Source organism: Musa acuminata, chromosome BXJ1-5 (genome assembly GCF_036884655.1).
Source record: "Musa acuminata AAA Group cultivar baxijiao chromosome BXJ1-5, Cavendish_Baxijiao_AAA, whole genome shotgun sequence".
Lineage (NCBI taxonomy): Eukaryota > Viridiplantae > Streptophyta > Magnoliopsida > Zingiberales > Musaceae > Musa > Musa acuminata.
In genome coordinates this window covers 4,788,666-4,808,272 of record NC_088331.1, presented here as the reverse complement: position 1 = coordinate 4,808,272, position 19,607 = coordinate 4,788,666, and the positions used below count along the sequence as shown (strand labels likewise).

Genomic DNA, 19,607 nt, shown 5'->3' with positions numbered 1-19,607 from the left:
GTGGTGAGATCCTAAAGTCTGCATCGAACGAAGAATATTGGAGAAATAATCTTTATCAATGGTTGATATAAAGTTCATTAGCAGCAATATTGACTAATTAATGACGATGCTCTTATCATCAACTAGTACTGATAATTCTTAAGCTAGCTAGCTTAATTTTGGCATACAAGTATTTGTCTCTTTAATCAACTACTAAGTTCTTAAGGCCATGAGGCGCAAGTTTCAGCACTGGAACCAAATGCAAATTAGAATCACTATGGAAGAGTGTTAGAATTAGAGAGATGCAACGAGCTGCATATATGAAAGATGAGCATAGAGGAACTAATAAGGGTGAGGTTCTGATGAACTATTCAGGTTTTAATCTTACAATGTGAAGACTAACTTTAGATCAGAACTTGTAAATGAGGGCAAAGAAAAGATGCGGCATAATAGCATTTACTTTGAAGAACCATTTGGGAAATTCCAGGTTCGAATGCAAGTCTTATTGCTCCTTCAAGGAGACTGTTAGTTTAGGTCTGACTGGAAGTTGGTGTGGTGATGATAAATTCATCTTAAAACTCTTGGAGTTCTTACCAAATGTTTTAAGTGCGTTGAATTCTTCACAAGAAGGGCAAAAGAAAGGAACTTTGGTCTGCATTTTCAGCTACCAGTTTATGTAGTCCAACCACATTGAAGGTTAGTTGGTCTCATCCAGGACTTCAGAGACTGCCAGATTACTATCAGAAATAGAATGGAATTTGGTCTGATCTAAATCGAAATGTATAATACAATGAGGTTTTCGATCTTACGTAATCTCTATTGAAGTTAAGGATATTGAATAGATCTATGACCCATTTACTGCTTATCACATTCACTTACCTTGCAGTTAAACATCAAATATGAATGCTACAACTTGTTTGCGGATCAAAACAAAATCATATTTTGATGTATTCTATAGAAATTATTTTCTGCATTTTATAGGTTGGTCAACTTTCAGGAAGCCTCGACGAGCATGAATTAGATTCCAAGAAGAGCTACATAAGAAGCCTCAGTGGTGGTAGCTGCACAGTTATCCTCAAATTATAGTTTCTCATGTCAATCAAACTAAGAGAGTTGCAAATGTCTACCATGAGGAAATGACTGAGGAATGTTAGTGACAGGTTTGTAAGCATTCCGCTGATTTGCTAATTGCAGTGTTCTTATGACAAAGAATCTGAAGAGTGGAAATCATTTTCCTTTGTGTTTGGAAAGCTAACGTACTCGTACTGCTTGGTAACGAGGTTCCAATAAATTGGGAGCCATTTGTACTAGAAATAGGTATCAATAATGAACATCATTCCTTTTGTTTTGTTTGGGAGGGCAGAAAATGCTTCACCCAAAAAAAAAATTATAGTTGAAATGTGTTTGGTTGTGAGAAAATCCTCAACATCAGTGAAAACCCATATAACTCTATCATAAAATGATCTATAGATTACATGGAAGACTTAATGATGCTCCTAAAGGACGCACAGATTCCATTTGCAGTGCTGAACTCAAATTGGATTTAACCACAAATTAGATCTAGATAGCAATTTCTTTTTGTGTGATAAGTGCTGTAAGAATTACATCGCATATCCCTTCATTTGTCATAAAAAACGAGAAATATTCGTTGTAAAAAAAATAGATTAAATGTCTATGGAAAAAAAAAATCCAAATTAACTATTGATTATTGAAAGAATTTTTTTAAAAAAAATAGTTTAAATATAATTAATATAACATATCTTTCAAACTATATAAACCTATCCAACACATACTTCCACGGCCGACTTATCTCAGAACCGACGGCAATTGTGTCCTTAGGTCTGCGAGAGCTCCAGACGTGTCAGAAAACTCACCTACGAAGCCATGCATACTTCTTTGCTCCAGCTCTGCATAAGGGAGATAGCCTTGTATGCTTCGGCGGAGGGGACGGGCCTTGTTTGCTTCAGCGGAGGGGAAGGGTACAGAGAAAGAGACGGCGTTCTTCTGAGATGTGTGTCCCATCATGCATCACGTGAGAGAGGATATCCTCCTGTGAAGTGTGTTGGTTTGCTGTGTCCATAGATTGACCGGTGGCTGATGATAGATGACTGTGTTTTATTCCTTCATTGGACGACGGAAAGAGAGATCCAACTGCGTACCAAAAGCGTCCATGGGGTGGTGGGTAGCAGCTAAAAGTCTCAACAGAGACAGGATAGATCACTATTTCTTTTTTAAATAATAGTAATAAGGTATTATTAGCTTATCAATCAAATCAAATATAAGAAGAGAAAACGAAAAAAAGAATATATATATATATATATATATATATGTATGATACCTATTTATAGATATATAATAATAATTTAAACCGTCTTATCTCTTAAGGCTTTATCTAATCAACTTATTTAAAAGATAATAAAAAAAATTAAAAATACACTTTAAAATCTAATATTCCTCCTTAAAGTATATTGTTAGATATAAGTCTATGTTTTGAAGATCTTTAAATAATCCATTGGAGAGAGATTTGGTAAAAATATATATGATATTATTTTTGCTCTTAATCCCCAAGATTTTAATGATTTGTTTCCGAGATGAAATGATATTCAATTTTAGTATGCCCGGTTCTTGTATGACAAATTAGATTTATAGGTAATTTTAAAGCATCTTGATTATTACATTATAAAATAGTTAGTTTATTAATTTGATAGCAAACACTTTAACCATATATATTCTTGATCAAGGAAGTCTTGTATCCTACTTTCATTATAGAAAAAGGAGGTTGTTTGTTGTTTCTTATTATACCATAAGGTACAAGTATAACCATATGAAAAGATATAGCAAGTGGATTTATGATTATCTAAATCATCTTTCATATCAACTAACTAAGCAATTCAAGATGTGCGTCTTTATAGAATAATCCTAAATCAAGGGTAAGTTTTAGATATCTTAAAATTTTCTTTGTTGCATCAAGATGTGACTTCCTTACATATCACATAAAATGATTTACATAATCAACTAAAAATATAATATCTGATCTTGTAATTATTAAGTAGATAAGACTATCACAAAAAAATTGAGGGTCGAAGAGAACCTTATCATCAATATGACTTAGCTTTATATTTACATTAAGTGGAGTAGAAATCTTTTTACTTTTGTTAATTCTAAATTTTTCAATAATTTTCTTTGCTTAGCTTATTTGAGAGATAAATATACCTTCTTTTGTATTCATCACCCTCAAGGCTTTCATTTTAAACTAAAGAGAAAGATCACCATGAAACTTTGAAATATCTATTTCATCATTATCGGTGATGATCATATTATGCACATATAGAAGAATAATGATATGTAAGCTTCCTTGTTCTTTAATAAATAAGCTAGAATATGAATTAAAAAAGAAAAATAAACTTAAAAATATAAGTATTTAGTAATTTTTAACCTATAGAGGGTTTTCTTGAGTTTGTAAGCATAATTTGGTTTGAAAATAGAGGTATGCCTCGATGGTTTTTTCATATAAATATCCTTATCAATCTCACCATACAAGAAGATATTCTCAATATTATATTATAATTTAAAAAAAAAATTAACTGCTAGAATAATCACCGTCTTAATAGATGTCATATTGGCTATAGGACTAAAAGGTTTTCTTATAATCTTCTCCATATTTTAAAGAAAACTCCCCTCTAATAAGTCTTACCTTATAATAATCCATACTTTCATCTGACTTATGTTTTACCTTGTAACTCATTGGTAAGTAATTAGATCTATATTTATAAGCTTTAACACAAGATTTATCACAAGTTTTATTTTTATAAGGAGCATTTATTTCTTCCTCTATGGCTTCCTCCCACTTCTTAACATCTTTGGCTTTATCTAAGCTTAAGATTATCAATTAGTTCAGAAAAGAAGTAGTGACATATGCTATAATGTACTAGTTTGATAATTTTTTTTTTAATCTTTTCAATGTTAAAATTTTCTCTCCATAAATATCATTACTCCCTATATCATTTTTCTCTACCATAGGTAGATATAAACAAGAAAGAAAATAAACCACAATTCACATGAGCATTAGATGACAAAGAAAACTCAACTATATGTTTTGAACATATATCATTTTCATTATTATGATTGATATTTTCAAAAAAAATTATTTGTATAGGATAATAAGAAGAAACTTCATTCAACATAATATCTTGAGATATCACATATGTGTATATGGATCCATATATTTTTAATATTTCTTCTTTTAATTATATCCAATAAAAATATATTTCTTGGCTTTCATTTGTTTCTCTTTTGGGTCTAGTATATGAATATAACATAGATAATCAAATACTATGAAATATTAACACTTGATTTTTTACCAAACATGAGCTTATATGGAGATTTCAGATTGATTAGACTAAGAAAATTTTTATTAATAATATAAATTATACATGTCATATCTTATGCCTATAAGGCTTTGGGTAACTTCCTTACGAAATATCAAATCTTTTATTCTACCACACTATTTTATTATAGTGTATTTGCACTTGAGTTCTTTTTTATGTAATACTCTTTGTAAAAGTACAAGAATATATCAAAAGTGAACTCATTATTATTGGTACATAACTTTTTAAATTTTCTTTCAATAACACTTTTAACTGTTAACTTAAACTCTTAATTTTTCCTTCATAACCCAAGTGAATCTTATAAAATCATTAATAAAGAGAAGCATAAGAATATGAATAAGATGGAATTTGAATAGGTTCATTAGATCACTATGAAAAAGCTCTAAGGAAACTTTACACCTTGAAAGTAATATATTAAAATGTTAACTTGTGTGCCTTGCCATATTAATTACCTTTACAAACTTCATTACTACTGAAGTAGTAAGATTAGGAAGACCATTAACTAGATTTTTTGTATTATAATATTTAATTTTAAAAATTATAAGAGCAAGTCTAGCATGTCAGATTGATGCATCATCATCCTATCAACATCAACATAAGATTTAGATGTTGACAAAATTATATAAATCTTTGACCTTTTAGCATTACATCTACATTTAATTCTTTTATGTTGTGAATAAGTTTTAATTTTATTAGAAATAAAAAGAAGATAATTTTTAATATTAATTATATTTATAATAAAAAAATTCTTCACAAACATGGTACACCCTTTTTAATGTAATATTATCATTACTTTTATCTACGATTTTGATGGTATATTTTTTCTCCACTTGGTGAATAGTATTATTTGTCATAATAATTATATCATTGCTTTCGTATTGAAAAAAATTAGTGAATTTGACATCATCGCTTATGAGATGATGATCATATCCTGAATCAACTATCTAGTCATTTTTTAAATTGATGTATATCATAGACTCAATAACTTCAACCATAAAATATTTACCCCAATCTTCATCAATAGCACTGAAATAATTTACTTTATTTATAATATTTTCTCTTTTAATCTTAACATGATAATTTTTTTGATATGATCTAATTTCACACTAATAACACTTGATGTTCTTTCAATTTATACCATTGTTCAAAGAAGACTCTGGCTTGCTATTATCATCATCTTTCTTTTCTTTATATTTAACATTATCAATTTTCTTATTTGTAAAATTGGCATTTTCATCTCTCACAAAGTAGAAGCTCTCATTATTTGACAAGCTGAAGATTTTTGAGAAGTAAAAAAATTTTCTAACTCTATTAAAGATGGTTGTTATACCCAACCTCGAATAGATGTAATATAAAAAATATTCTTTTCGAAGATCATAAATAATATAATATTTTTTTATGCATTAAAAATAAATTCATTTGGATCGAGTGATATCTTTTAATATAATTTTTTATATTTAAAACGTACTAAGAAATTAAGAGATCGGACAATATTTGTTAAATCGTTCTTTAAATACTAAACTTGAGTCATATTCATTTTATTGAGTAATGCATCAAGAGTGATTCAAATGTCTGAAGCTAATTTGTAACAAATAATGTTATTCATTAAGATAGAAATAGATCTCTTGAACATTAATTCAGCTTTTACATTTAATATCCTCCAACTATCTTCATTTGTCGTATTAGGTGCTATTATTATGTTTTCACTAACTATATCCTATAGATTTTTCCATATAAGATTGGACTATAAATAAATCTTTTAGATTTTGTAGTTAGATTGATCGAAAAGTTCAATACTAGATCCACCAACTCAATTATTATAATCCATAGTCAAAAAATTTTTATCATCTTCATTAAGAAGATCTTCAAATATAGATTAATATTTTTTTGCTATGATATCATATGAAAAAAAAAGGAAAGATCACATACAAGTGTAACTCTTTCTCAAATAGTAGTAACAATATATTAATAGCATGAAGCCAAATAGAAGAAGAAAAAATCAAGGTGAAAGTAAAAAAAAAACTATATTAAACTTTTAAAAGAGAAAATATTTATAAGATCTTGAATTATTTTTTATTTAAGACCTATAGGCTTAAACATTTACATGGGGATGGATCTATGTTATATATTTATAGATATAAAATAATAATTTCAACTAAGCGACCTATTAGGATCAAGAGCAGCACTATAGGGGGGGGTATGTTATATATTTATAGATATAAAATAATAATTTCAACTAAGCGACCTATTAGGATCAAAAGCAGCACTATGGGGTGGGGGGTAAATTAGTGTAATAAAAAATTCTTCGATTTCGAAAACTATTTTGTACGTTCGATTGAAATCGATTTGGAAAAATAATAATTTGAACATATGATAGCGTAATTGTAATGAAATCAAGAGGAGAAGAAGCAGTTTGCCATGAAATGATTTGCAGTTAAAGTAAATTATACAAAAGGAAATGCAAACCAGAATTTAGAATAGTTCGGTCAATGTGACCTATATCCATTTTCGGATTCCTCCTCCGTCGAGGTCACCAACGTCCACTAAAGGTCTTCCTTCAATAGGCGAAGGCCAATCACTTTTACAACACTTTCTCCTTTTGTCGGGTTTAGGAGATAACCCTCACAAGCTTTACTCCTCTTTCTTGAATGGTAACAAAGTTAAGAGAGGGAGGAGAAAAATTGTAGCACTTTTATACCCCAAAGATTCAATATTATAATCACACTTAGGTGCCCTTTTATATAGAAAATGGTGAGGTATTTATAGGCCTCAATGGCTTCAAAAATGGAACAAAAAAGTCTCTCATCTTGGATTTTCGGGGTACTAGCTATACCACCGTCATTACTGGGCAGTACCACCACCTGATAGAGCTCGGAGACCGAGCTCTGGCGATACCACCGTCGAACAGGGGCGGTACCACCACTGGCAACATTTACTGCTGGCGGTACCACCGTTGGTAGCATTTACTACCGGTAGTACCACTATCCGGTCTGGGTAGTACCACTGCCCAGAAATCCTAGGGCACTACTTTCTAGGCGGTGCCACCGTTGACCCTAGCGATGCCACTATCGACCATATTTTCAAGGGCTGAATTGGCTGCTCAATTCGACCCAATTCAGCCCTGTTAAGGGCACAGTTGGTTCTAATTAAGTTAGTGAGATTACCTCCCAATCCTAACTTAAGTTATGATCTAATTACAATAACTAAGACATCATCAAAGTCTTCTTGTTCCAGAACGTCAATTGCTTTTCTAGCGTGCTTTCGACGATCTTCCGGCGAATATCCAACGAACTCTTGGCAATGTTCCGGCGGACTCCCGGTAAGCTCCTGGATTTTATGACGATCTTCTTGGCGAGTTCCGATGAGCTTCTTTGGCAAGCTCCTAGAACAATCTTCTTCGCGAGTTCCGACGAGCTTCTTTGGCAAGCTCTTGGACTTCTCGATTGGTTTCGGCCGAACTTCCGACGAACTCTTGAACTCCGAACGAGATATTGATCTTTACTCCGGCACAACTCCTGCTTTATGTCGTATTGCTATCGTAGTTAATCCTGCACACTTTTCTCAATATATAGATTAGATCAAACAATTTACAATTGACTTTATCATCAAAATCCGAGATTCAACACGACCTTTATCTCAAAGACCATATCTAATTAACTTATTTAAAAAATAATTAAAAAAGTTTTTCAAAGATATAATTTAAATCTCAACTAGAACGACCTTTCTAAGCTCTAGAAATAATTACATTGTTACGTGAGAACTTTGACCATGAATGTATATTCTTCTTGCAAATCCATGTTGAACTTTATCTTTCTAAAAAAAACTTATGTTATTTACTATTTATTAGCTAGTCTATGTTATTCTTGTTCTACTCAAGATGTTGACAACCATCTCCACCATGTTCATTTGTTCAACAAGTTTTTGTCTTAGTGGCATGTTTTTAGGATCAAATCTTTTTTTGTCTCATTTATTTTTATGATAACTTGTGGATAAAGAACTTATCATGTCAAAACTGGAATACTCTCAACCCAATAGAAAGTCAGGAGTGATACAACATGGTAATTCTAATAAATTTTTTTTATGAGAAAAATAAGGTCAAAATCGATACAAATCACTTATGATCCCAAATTTACATAAGTAAAATTTTATCATCGATCTTACTTATTCACTCAGAATATCCAAATCCATATGATAATAAATAATTAAATTAAATACTTTAATATCAACTTATGACTTGCTCCTTTCATTTGAAAATTTTAAACAACAAGAGGATGAGCAAACAATAGCCCAGAAAATACTAATAACTCAAGTACCATTAAAATTGATAGAAGAAAATAAACTTCTTAGCGAAACCTATAAATCACTTATTTATAAAAAAAAATCATAGCATTAGCTAAACCAGTAAAATTGATATAAGAAAATAAACTTCTTAGCAAAACTTATAATAACTTATTTATAAAAAAAATCATAACATTAGTTAAACAAAACTAAACTTCATATATTGCGCAAATCATATGCTTATAATAAAATATTTTTTAAATAATCTATTTTTTTTGTTCCAAAATAACATATTTTAAATATATTTTTTTAAACAATATATACATAGCTAAGGTCAATATAGATATTATTTTAGTAACAATGGCTATGATTAATCATGTTTGACCCCATAGGTAACACATTTATTGATGTGATAAGGTAAAAAAAAAAAAGTTTTTAGACAAATATCAATATTTAACTCATATTGATAATGTCCAAATCATAGCCATACCAAACAGACAAATAAAATATCACATATCATATGTTAAAATTTTGAATGGACCTTTACAAAATATTTCACAGAAACATATAGCAAATTTTTTTTCAGAATTGATTTTGTAAAATAATTTCATGGTATTTTAAATCATAAAATAATTTGCAAGCCAATACTTATTTTAAATAATATTTACAAAACAGACATACATATTCAATTTCAATACTTTGAAATAACAAAGTATTTCATATACCAATAAAAAAAATCCTTCTTAGTCTCCCAAATAATATAAAAAGTACCAATTAATAATCATATAAAAATATAATATTTTAAAATGCTAATATGATTAACATCACATACAACTAAGCTTTTTATAACATCTTTGTCCTTCCTATTAACCCTCTTGCAATAAAATTTTCTCTCTTTTTCTTTTTCCCTCTAAGCCTTTCTCCTTCTGTTCTGTGTGTCGCACGGTGTCACGCTCGCCCGGGCGCCACCACTGTCCTCTTCTTCCCCACTCTCTTCTTCCTCGCATTCGCATCTTTTACTGCGTTGCAGCAAACTGTTTTCTTTTCCCACTTCTCTCACAAAACAGCAAATCGCACCCTTTTTTTGTTTCTTATTCTTTCCTTTCTTCCTTTTCTCTCTTTTATTCTCTTCCAACATCCCTCTGTCTCTCTTATCCTCGAGCGAATTTGCTTGACCGTTTACCACCACACGCCGCCGACCAAATTGCTGCAGGATACAAACATGCGCTGACGGCAAGCCATGGCTCGGCTTGTCGCGGCAATGGATTTCTTTTCTCTCTCTTTTTTCTTCCAAGATTCTGATCTTCATCATATAAAGAGACATCCTTACAATAACATCCAAAATCCAAATAAAAAATTTAATGTAATTTTTTTATAAAATTTTAATTCATGACTTATGCATATAGGGATATGATTTGTCATGGTAGCAATTTTGGTTTCTTTGGAAAATTTGTAGAATATGGTGTTGTTCCAGGGGACCAAGTCTTTTTGTCACCTTACACTGTTCTGCCATGGTAAGTAATTGAGTTTCAACTCCCTGCATTTAACTTCACTTAATGTGTGTGTGTCAATACTTGTTCCTCCACAATTCACATTCCAGACAATTGAAAGAAACCAAAGGATGTATGTTAAGATCCAAAATACATTTAATTGTGATGCAGAACTTTGGCATCCTCTGTTTTTTAATTGATGCAGTATTGCTTTTCCACCTTTACTACTTGCAGCATGAATGTTTCCACTGGTAAGAGTTGCATGTTCCGGAGAGTTACTGAACCTTCTGCAACCTCTGTAAGTGAAGTTGGTTTTACCTGTAGTTGTCCACTTCCGATAGGAGCTATTCATGTGTGTTTTGTCTTCCAATAACTGTAGTAACTTCACCTTGTCCTTCTTTGTTCCTCCAGCAGGAAGCAGTCAGCAGGAAAAGTTCAAATGAATCTCGAGTTGGATTCTAACTCTGTCATTTGGATTGGTCATTTGAACTTTTGCTTCATTTTGATTTGCTTGGAGTCTATTGTTGATGTTTATCTATCTGTATACAGTACGTATAATCTACGATCTCGAATAACAATATGGAAACTTCAGTTTTGTGGTACAAATTCATTCTTTTCTTCTTTGAGCTTCCTATTTACAGTTGCGGTTAGCTTTGCTCTCACCTCTGGCCATCGTTATCGGAAGAATCAGAAGCGAGAGCGTTAGCACTCATGTCCGAGTCCCGAGACAACAAATGTTAGGATCTGATAAGACCAACAGGACTGTTAAGACACGACTTCGTCGCGCCATCTATCGAGCAAAAGCTCCCAAGTCAGCTGAAGCTAACAAGTAGACAACCAGCAAAGCCTCCTCCACTCATGTCTTGTTTGAATTTGAGATCATCTACCGATCCCTTCCCCACTCTCGGACCTACCTCTTTGCTGTCATTTTCGTTCTCTAATGTTTCAACCTTGTGTTTTGTGTCTCGGTATCTACTGGATCCATGGGCTCGGGTGGTGGGGAATCCTACATTTCCTGCCCCTGCGTCCCTCCCTTTAATCCTGTGTAATTCTTTTGTCTTCTGATGCGGAGTTCTTTTCTCCTTTGAACTTCCCATCTACCGCTGCGTTTTGATCTTTTCACCACCTCAGAGAGGCATCTTTCTCTCTCTATATATATGTTCTCTCTCTTTGCAGAACCTCAACGCAGCAGATTCGTGATCCCGCGAGAGTTTGGTAGGTTCCGACAGCCGGGAGATGGGTCGGGCGACGTGGTGGCTGCGGAGCCTCTGGGGAGGCAGTAAGGAGAACAAGGAGACGAAGGGCAGCCCCGGCTGCGGCGGCGAGGAGAGGACAGAGAAGAAAAGATGGAGCTTTAGGAGGTCGCGGGACTCCGGCGATGTTGCGTCGGGCCAGAATGCTTCGATGGCGGCATGGTTGAGGTCCTATGAGCAGAGCGGGGAGGAGCAGAGCAAGCACGCCATCGCCGTGGCGGCCGCGACCGCTGCTGCGGCCGATGCAGCGGTTGCAGCGGCGCGGGCTGCGGTGGCCATGGTGCGTCTCACCAGCCGGGGGAGCGCCACCACCTCGTTCGGCTCCGCTCGGTTGGCGGCGGTCAAGATCCAAACAGTATTCAGGGGATACCTGGTGACGAATCTATTGACTTCATGTCGTTTTGGTAGCCAAATGCATGTGAAGATTCTCTCTCGCTGTTATGTTGTGCTTCTATTTTCCCTCTTCGTCTGCTTCTTTCTTCAGTTGTTTTGCGAGCAATTCCTCTTTGATTCTCTTCATCTTTCTGGTTTCACATTTCATTCAATAGACGATACATCTTTCTCGGCTTTACGTTACTGTTCTTCCCATTCTACGTTCCTTGCATGGTAACAATTAAAGATTTCCTTTGCATCATTTGAAGGCAAGGAAAGCACTGCGAGCTCTCAAGGGGTTAGTCAAATTGCAAGCCTTGGTTAGAGGCTATCTTGTTCGTAAGCAAGCCGCTGCATCTCTTCACAGCGTTCAAGCTCTCGCCAGATCTCAGGCCACTGTTCGAGCGCCAAGATCTCGAGATCTTCTCCCAGATGACAGATGCTTTCCACCGGCTGAATTCCGCCGTCGAAGATCCTCGGTATGTTACAGTTCCTGATCACAGCTCGATCTCATGAGCTAACGATGCTTAGCTTCCTTCAACCTTTGATCACAGGAAAGGATCAATGATACCCGAGGCGAGCAGTTGAGGCTCTCGACCAGCCTTGACACTGCCACCCTCAGCAGAAGCCCAAAGATCGTCGAGATCGATACATGCCATCCAAAGTTGAGATCTTTCTGTCGAGCTGCTACTTCCTGTGCTACCGATCCGACGGATGACTTGCCTCTGCACGCATCCTCCTCTCCAATCGCATGCCAAATTCCAGCACGAATCTCTGTCCCCAGCCGCCGGAACTTCCAAGAGAATAACGACTGGTGCGTCAACGGCGAGCAATGCCGGCTCTCAGCCACCGCGCACAGCACACCCAGATACATGACCGCACCCGGTTTCGACGAGGCTGCCACTCCGGCGAAGAGCGTGCGCGGTGGCGAGGGAGGTCTTCGGCAGTATGCGAACGTATCAGACTCTCCCAAGTACATGGCAAGCACGCAGTCATCCAAGGCAAAGCTGAGGCACCTCAGTGCACTGAAGCACCTGCCAGATCCAAGGACGAGAAAGAGACAGCCTCTGGGCGAGGTAAACGTGGAGGTCAAGGCTAATTTGGGTGGAGTTGGAATGCAGAAATCCTGCCCTCAAGCCCAAGAGGCATTTAGCTTTAAGAGAGCAGTGGTCGAAAGGCTCGACAGGTCCTCGGAGCCACGGAAGGAAACAGAGAAGGAAATCTACTTGCAGAGACTGTGGTGATGCAAGGGAGTCTGTAAGGTCAATAAGAGGAAGGCTAGAGATGACCTTATCTTCTTCCTCTGCCTGTGTTCTCTTTTCCTGTTTGTGCGAACACTTTGGATGAGATTGTTCATAGAATGTCATGATTATTTCTACGTCAAGAAAATTATTATTCTTGTTCTTGCTCATGTAGGTCAACCATAGATCAGAATAGTCGTAAGTCAACAGATGCCATCATCTTTCCTTTTTCCCTGGCAAGGCGGAGGATTGCTTTGAAGTTTATATCGACAGATCCAGCCGGAGGTCAGAATTGTAGGGGTGTAGGAACGGTCCGATGATGCCGATATATCTGAATCGACTCTTTCTCTCTCTGTCTCTCTCAGAAAAAGCAAGAAATAACTCAGCATTGAAGGACTCGCAATATTACAGACTTATTACTGTGCCACTGATCACACATGTTTTTGTATTGTTGGAAGAAATGGATATATATATATATATATATATATTAGATCGGTTGAATCACCTTTGACGATGATTTCACGTCTCACCGATCTGATGTGATGGGATCCACATGTCCCAGCTCCATCTACAAGATGTGACATCTCCTACGTAGCTGTCATCATTAAAGGGAGGAGAAAGTTACGTGAATGGTGGATAAAGTTACGTGACCAGACACTGCAGTCCATGGCTAATGCCCAAGAAACTTTACCTCTCTGACGTACCGCTTTGCCAAACATGTCGATGAGTGATTGGATTCCCACGCTCCATTGATGACTTTCTTCGAGCTCTTGGTTTGTTGCCTCTGTGTTTCTGCATTATTGATAGCAACAGATCATGAACTAACGGATCTCAGAGAGTATCGAATCAGCAGACATCATCCTTTTTCTTGGTCGGACAGGTCAAATCTGACGCTTACACTGCAACAGAGGGAGAGAGAGATCGAGTGGGAGTTCAGACGTGCAGATGACCGAGCATGGAGATCATGAGAATCTGTTCCAAGTTTCTTTTCGGCAGTCGTTTGTGATCGATTTAATTGGTGAATGTTTGGAAGTGTGCGCACTGTGCAGGCACAGACCGGCATATTCCCTCCTCCGGTCACTCTGTCCTAAACTTCGTCCAGTCAATCGTCCCCTCCTCTCTTGAAGGCGAGAAGGGCCCAACCTTCGCATCATTTTTGCCTTATCTCCCCAAGTGAAATGCTCACTCCGAGGAGAACTCTTGTCTCCACGACAGCTTATCTTTAAACTGTGCTCTCATGATGCAATGCAGTGGCTGGGTGGCCATGGCAACTTGACCAGGACTCATCTCTGGGCACGCAACAGGAGCACAGAAGCTGTCCTCCGGGAGAGATATGGCTGACACACCCCCGCTCCTGCACAGTTCCCAGTGTCGGTCAGACCCAGAGAGAGAGAGAGAGAGAGAGAGAGAGAGAGAGAGAGAGAGAGAGGGTTTGCCACACAACAGAAGCTTATAGTGAGAGCTGACGAAGAGGATTCTCTCCATTTCTGGACCACCAAGTTCAAGAATCTCAATCCTGAAGGTGAGAGGTCCCAAAGTCTCTTCATGATATATTGGTGCCCACTAAACTGATGCAGTAAATAAGGTGAGTAATGACCTCTGCCGTACAAAAGCTGCTGCAATTTGTTGATGTCAAAAAAAAGCAAACCAAATGTCTGATCATGCTAGTCTCTTCGGAGTTCTAATTTCAAGCAATGAACCATTCAAACCTTGAGAACTATCAATCAAGATTATAGCTAGAATTAAATAGAGTTCCTCCTTTTATCGTTAAATCGGAGATCAAAGTTGGGTAGGGTAAGATTCTGTGGGGGAATGCATGCAGTCCACAAAATGTAGTGGTGTTTTACTTGATGATAATTATCTCAACCTCAGGCTCGCAGACAGTCTTCTGAATGATAATGGAATTCATGTGATTTCTACTTGTAGGGAAGCAATTTAAATCATCAGACTCTATTGACTTAAAACATATACAGCAATTCTATTCATTTTTAACCTCCTCTTCTGATGAAAGCACAAGATGAAGAGAGTCCCATTGGGCTGCACTGTTGATGCTTGTCAATGTGGTTGTCTGGTGGTCATTTTGTACAAGATCATGATTCCTTGCCCAACAATTGCCAGCAATTATTTCTGCTCCTGCTGTCTGTGATGATGATAATGTGGGTATACAACAGCCAAGCAGATGTAGTTCTCTATCATGTTCTTAGAAAATAACTGTTACTGACCAGAATGCTGTGAATTTACATATAAAGTTCATCCTTTCTGTCAAATGTAAAAGTTACTGCCCATTATTTTTGTTGTTGTAGCTCTTCTAGCACAAACAACACTTGAGTATAGTAAACACTGCAGGTCCAATCCTTGCATAATCCCTTGCTCCAGACCTACAGAGAATGCACCTATACCCTACCTTTTTACTGCAAACTGTAAAGATTATTATATTTTTGATTTGGGACACAATAGAACAGTTCAGAAGAGAACCAGGACATGTTACTTGGTCTCTTAGATCTATAGCAGACATGAGCTTAATTTGGCATATATATATATAACATAAAGAGCATTTTTCAAAGTATAATCTAGTGATCAACAAGATAAATATCAGACCCTGGAAGTAGTACGATACATTAGTTTGAAAACTAGTATGGAACCAACCATACATTAGTCTTAGCATCCATCTTGCTAGCTTTGACAAATATCACTCTGGCTATGCTAATAATCCTAGTTTTATTTTTGATTGATCAGAAACCTGTCAACTGGGGAGAACACCAACAATCTACCATATTGCATAAGCAATCCATTTTTTTTCTTCTCATTTATAGATTGCATCTCTTAATGAATACACACTAAGAATCATAATTAGCAACACATTTTGCATTCATGGACATGCCAAACCAAGAGCAGTGCCAGAATACTATAAAGGTACCACATTAGCCATGCACATATATGTCAAATCTACATCAAACTTCCAGGAAACTTGTCTGAGAATATAGACGACCTCAGCATGATAAATGAAACGGATAAAAGTCACGTAACTTACATACCATGCCAACAGACTAGACCAACAAGACTTCTGATAAATTTCCAAATTGAGTTCAAGATGATTAGGTACGTTGCAAGCTCATTCACGGAATACCAAAATAAGAAGATCCAATGCATCGATACCAAATTCAAAAACCCTGATCATAAAGATAATCACCAAGCCTCTCGACAATCATGCTGCACTGGCCACCAGTCATCGGCTCTTCATATATACCAATTATCAAAGCCAGATTGGTCTTCTTGATGGTGACACCACCAGCACCCTGAAAGTCAAGTCAAACAGAGAATTCAAGATCAAGTCATTGATACTATACAAAAGCTTTGATTAGCCAGTGGTACAAGAAGTTAATGATACTATACAAGATTTCAAAATGAATCTGATTATGGAACATGGCAATACAAATTAATTTGAGTTATGAAATCAAGACATTTCACCATAGAAAAAAGAGTAGCTTCATTCCACTTGACCATCTAAAGAAAACATGGCATCCAGGATTGCTAACTTATCAAACCAAAGTATACAGCTACAAGTTCCACCCCGCCAAAATACCAACTTGAAGATTTTAAAGAAAGAAGGCAACTGCTCGGATACACGTATGTCATAGTTAGATAGGTAATAGATCTCCTCTAAAGTTTAAGAATATACTTGGTCAAACCAATTAAAGCACTACAAGTTTGCTATGTAAACCAGTTGAGAGATATCCATCATTGACTACCAAAACTTTCCTACAAACACACACAAAAACAGGTCTAATCATGATAATCAACTATAACTCCTTAGACAAGAAATGCCCAAGTACACATCTTTAAATGTCAGATTGTGTAAATTCTTTGTGGCATTTAAGACCTAGTATATTATTGGAGGTCATAGTTAAAAGACTTAAATGAATATTATGAGTCTAACAAACTGCAAAAGTATTTTAGCTCATAGATAACTAATGGATCACTGACCTTCTTCCCTCGAATTACAGAACCTGGCTCGCCTTGGATAACCATGTACTTTATCCCGCCAAGATATAATCCAGTTGGTGCAAGGGAACCATGCTCTTCAAAGTCAGTCATTATTGCAGTAATCTCTTCAGGTTTTAACTGTATTGAGAAGGCAACTCATCAACAGATGATATATGCAATATATATAGAAAAAACTCCATAGAACTCCATAGAACCATAGAACCATAATAATACAAAAAATAAGACAAGAAAAAAAAACTCCATAGAACCATGACCATGTACATTATCATGTTTAAATATGCTGGCAGTCAAGGAAAAGGAGCCACTTAACCGTCCATATAAAATCCAGAAAACTGATTATTCACTATTTTTTTCCCAACCCCGCCTCTAACCATAGAAAACAAGAGGAACAGAAAAAAGGGTACCTTACATTATTCTTTCTTCTTCCCTTTTCTCCAGCTATTTTAAAAGTCGGATTAACAAAACTAGAATAAGTGAATTTTGCTGTTCCACGATATGCCACATATAATTTACAAGAATAATCCATATTGGAATATCTTAAGTACTAATAAGATAAATATGCACCAAGTGGCAGCTAAATGTTGTTTATTATGTAACATGGCAAAACAAAAAGTAATGTGACAACTCAATAACATCATACAAAATTAAATTAAGTTTCTCCTGACAGATGAATGACATGTAGAAGTTAGTAGTCTTTAAGACGCATAAATTTGTTGACATATATCACCAAATGAAGATTCCTTGTAACACATAGACAGAAGGACATATATAAGAAGTATATTCAAGGCAAGAGTAGCGAATTCATGTGTAGAAAACCATAACAGCAAGTTAGTGGTCATATAACCATTGTCTCACTTCAAATTTGGGGACTAAGCTCGGGTTTCATGTGACAACGGCAAAACAGAGTTCATTAGTCACACCAAACATTAAGATCAAGAAATTGTTTAATAAGGATGCCATTTTTAATATCACGATAACAGAACAATAGTGAATTCAACAATCAGAAAGCATAGGAAAAATAGTCAAAGAAAATGTGTATATTAGTTACATAGATAAATGATCTGTTGATTACTTAATGATCAAGAGGGAACTGCAAAATCATAACTTTCAGAGAATACCTACTGCTGGCAATGCATGCAAAAGCATGTGTCCTACCATTCTATCACATCCCAAAAGATATATGCCTGTAATCCATCCATCATCAACTGACCCTAGGTCACAATATACACGATCAAAAGCAAAAGATCTCACAGTCCCATGTGATTGGAAGTGTAGATTGAAGCCCCCAGATGGTGGCCCACGCTAAACAACGCTTAATCATTAAACTCACCTCCATCAATTGCTGCTGCTTACCCACCACCTAATTATTCTACAACTATTATGTTGATGGATTCACCAACAAGTTAGAATTAATTTCTTTTTTTCCTTCTCGCCAATAGGCAATATCAAATTGGTGTAAATCGAATTTATGATGAATAAACAGGGCCATAGTTCCGCGGCAGAAAACATCTAAAAAAGACAATAAATAAAGGGTGCATCCGATTTTACGGCATGCAAGCTGGAATCTCTTTCATACAATCCGACCCACTCCAGAAAGAAAAGAAAGGGCTAAAAACAATAAGGGAAGACATCAAGGTGAGATCTTTTTTTTTTTTTTTTTTCTTTTTTGATCCATAGGTTCCGAGACTAAAACCCCCGACCACCAAGCGACAACCAGAACAAAATCCTAAAAGAACAATAAAAATGAATGAATAACTCATTAGGATAAACATAATTCCATTTTTTTGATTTCTTTCTGTGAACCATCAGATCTCTCAAATCGAACAAGGAGGCTACTGGACAGAAACAATCGATCCCACGCAACCACACACAAATGAGGAGTGCAGGACCCAAGGGAGCGGGGATCTGATCCGTCAACAACACAGGAATAGGTCAAGCGACGATGGAGGAGAACTCATACCTGTGGGAAGGTGGCGCTCTGGGCCCAGACGCTACCGTCAAGGCCGAGGATGGCGGCGGCCGTGAGCTGCATGTCGTCGATCTCGCACATGAGATGGTCATCCACGTATGCTTGCCACGACATCTTCACTCCCCTTTCCTCTCCAAAAACCGCTCCTCTTTCTTCTCCCTTCGGTCTACCGCTGCTGCTACTGCTGCCGCTGCTCTCTCGCCCGCTCGCTCACTCGCTCTTTCGGACCAAATGGCAAGATGTGGGGGGATTTATAGCGAGGAATGCGGGCAGAGGTAGCGTCAGAATTCCGACGCAAATCGTGTGGAGCCCACGCGGACAGATCAATTCCATCAATGAACGAACGGATGAGAAATAATGGACGGTCGTGATGGGAAAAACAAAATCTAAAATTTATGATTTGTAATTTTATTTTAATTTTCATATAGATAAATCACAAATCTACCTTAATTTGGCTTTGGTAAAAGGTGAATTTTGTTTCGAGAAGGGTAAGTGGTGAACAATAAATATGAAATCATAGGAGGGGATGAATTGGGTTCATTCTTATAATTTGGTGAGTTTTGCTATTTTTATTGAGTGATAGTTATTTTAAAAATAAAAATGTAAATATTAAATCGGAGAGATTTTGTCGT

General features: G+C 36.1%; 2 protein-coding genes across 2 annotated transcripts; one reads left to right on the top strand and one right to left on the bottom strand.

Moving 5' to 3' along the window:
- The first annotated feature begins 11,146 nt into the window (after positions 1 to 11,146).
- Positions 11,147 to 13,169, top strand: LOC135673201 (protein IQ-domain 26-like). The gene is made up of 3 exons (XM_065181999.1): positions 11,147 to 11,761; positions 12,030 to 12,239; positions 12,315 to 13,169. The coding sequence occupies exons 1-3, from the start codon at positions 11,372 to 11,374 to the stop codon at positions 13,002 to 13,004; spliced, it is 1,290 nt and encodes a 429-aa protein (XP_065038071.1). The 5' UTR covers positions 11,147 to 11,371; the 3' UTR covers positions 13,005 to 13,169.
- A 2,735-nt stretch (positions 13,170 to 15,904) lies between these two features.
- LOC135673202 (profilin-like) lies at positions 15,905 to 19,210 on the bottom strand. The gene is made up of 3 exons (XM_065182000.1): positions 18,967 to 19,210; positions 16,986 to 17,123; positions 15,905 to 16,297 (listed from the first exon to the last, which is right to left on the bottom strand). Exons 1-3 carry the CDS (start codon positions 19,087 to 19,089, stop codon positions 16,163 to 16,165), a joined length of 396 nt encoding a protein of 131 aa, XP_065038072.1. The 5' UTR covers positions 19,090 to 19,210; the 3' UTR covers positions 15,905 to 16,162.
- Between the last annotated feature and the right edge of the window lie 397 nt (positions 19,211 to 19,607).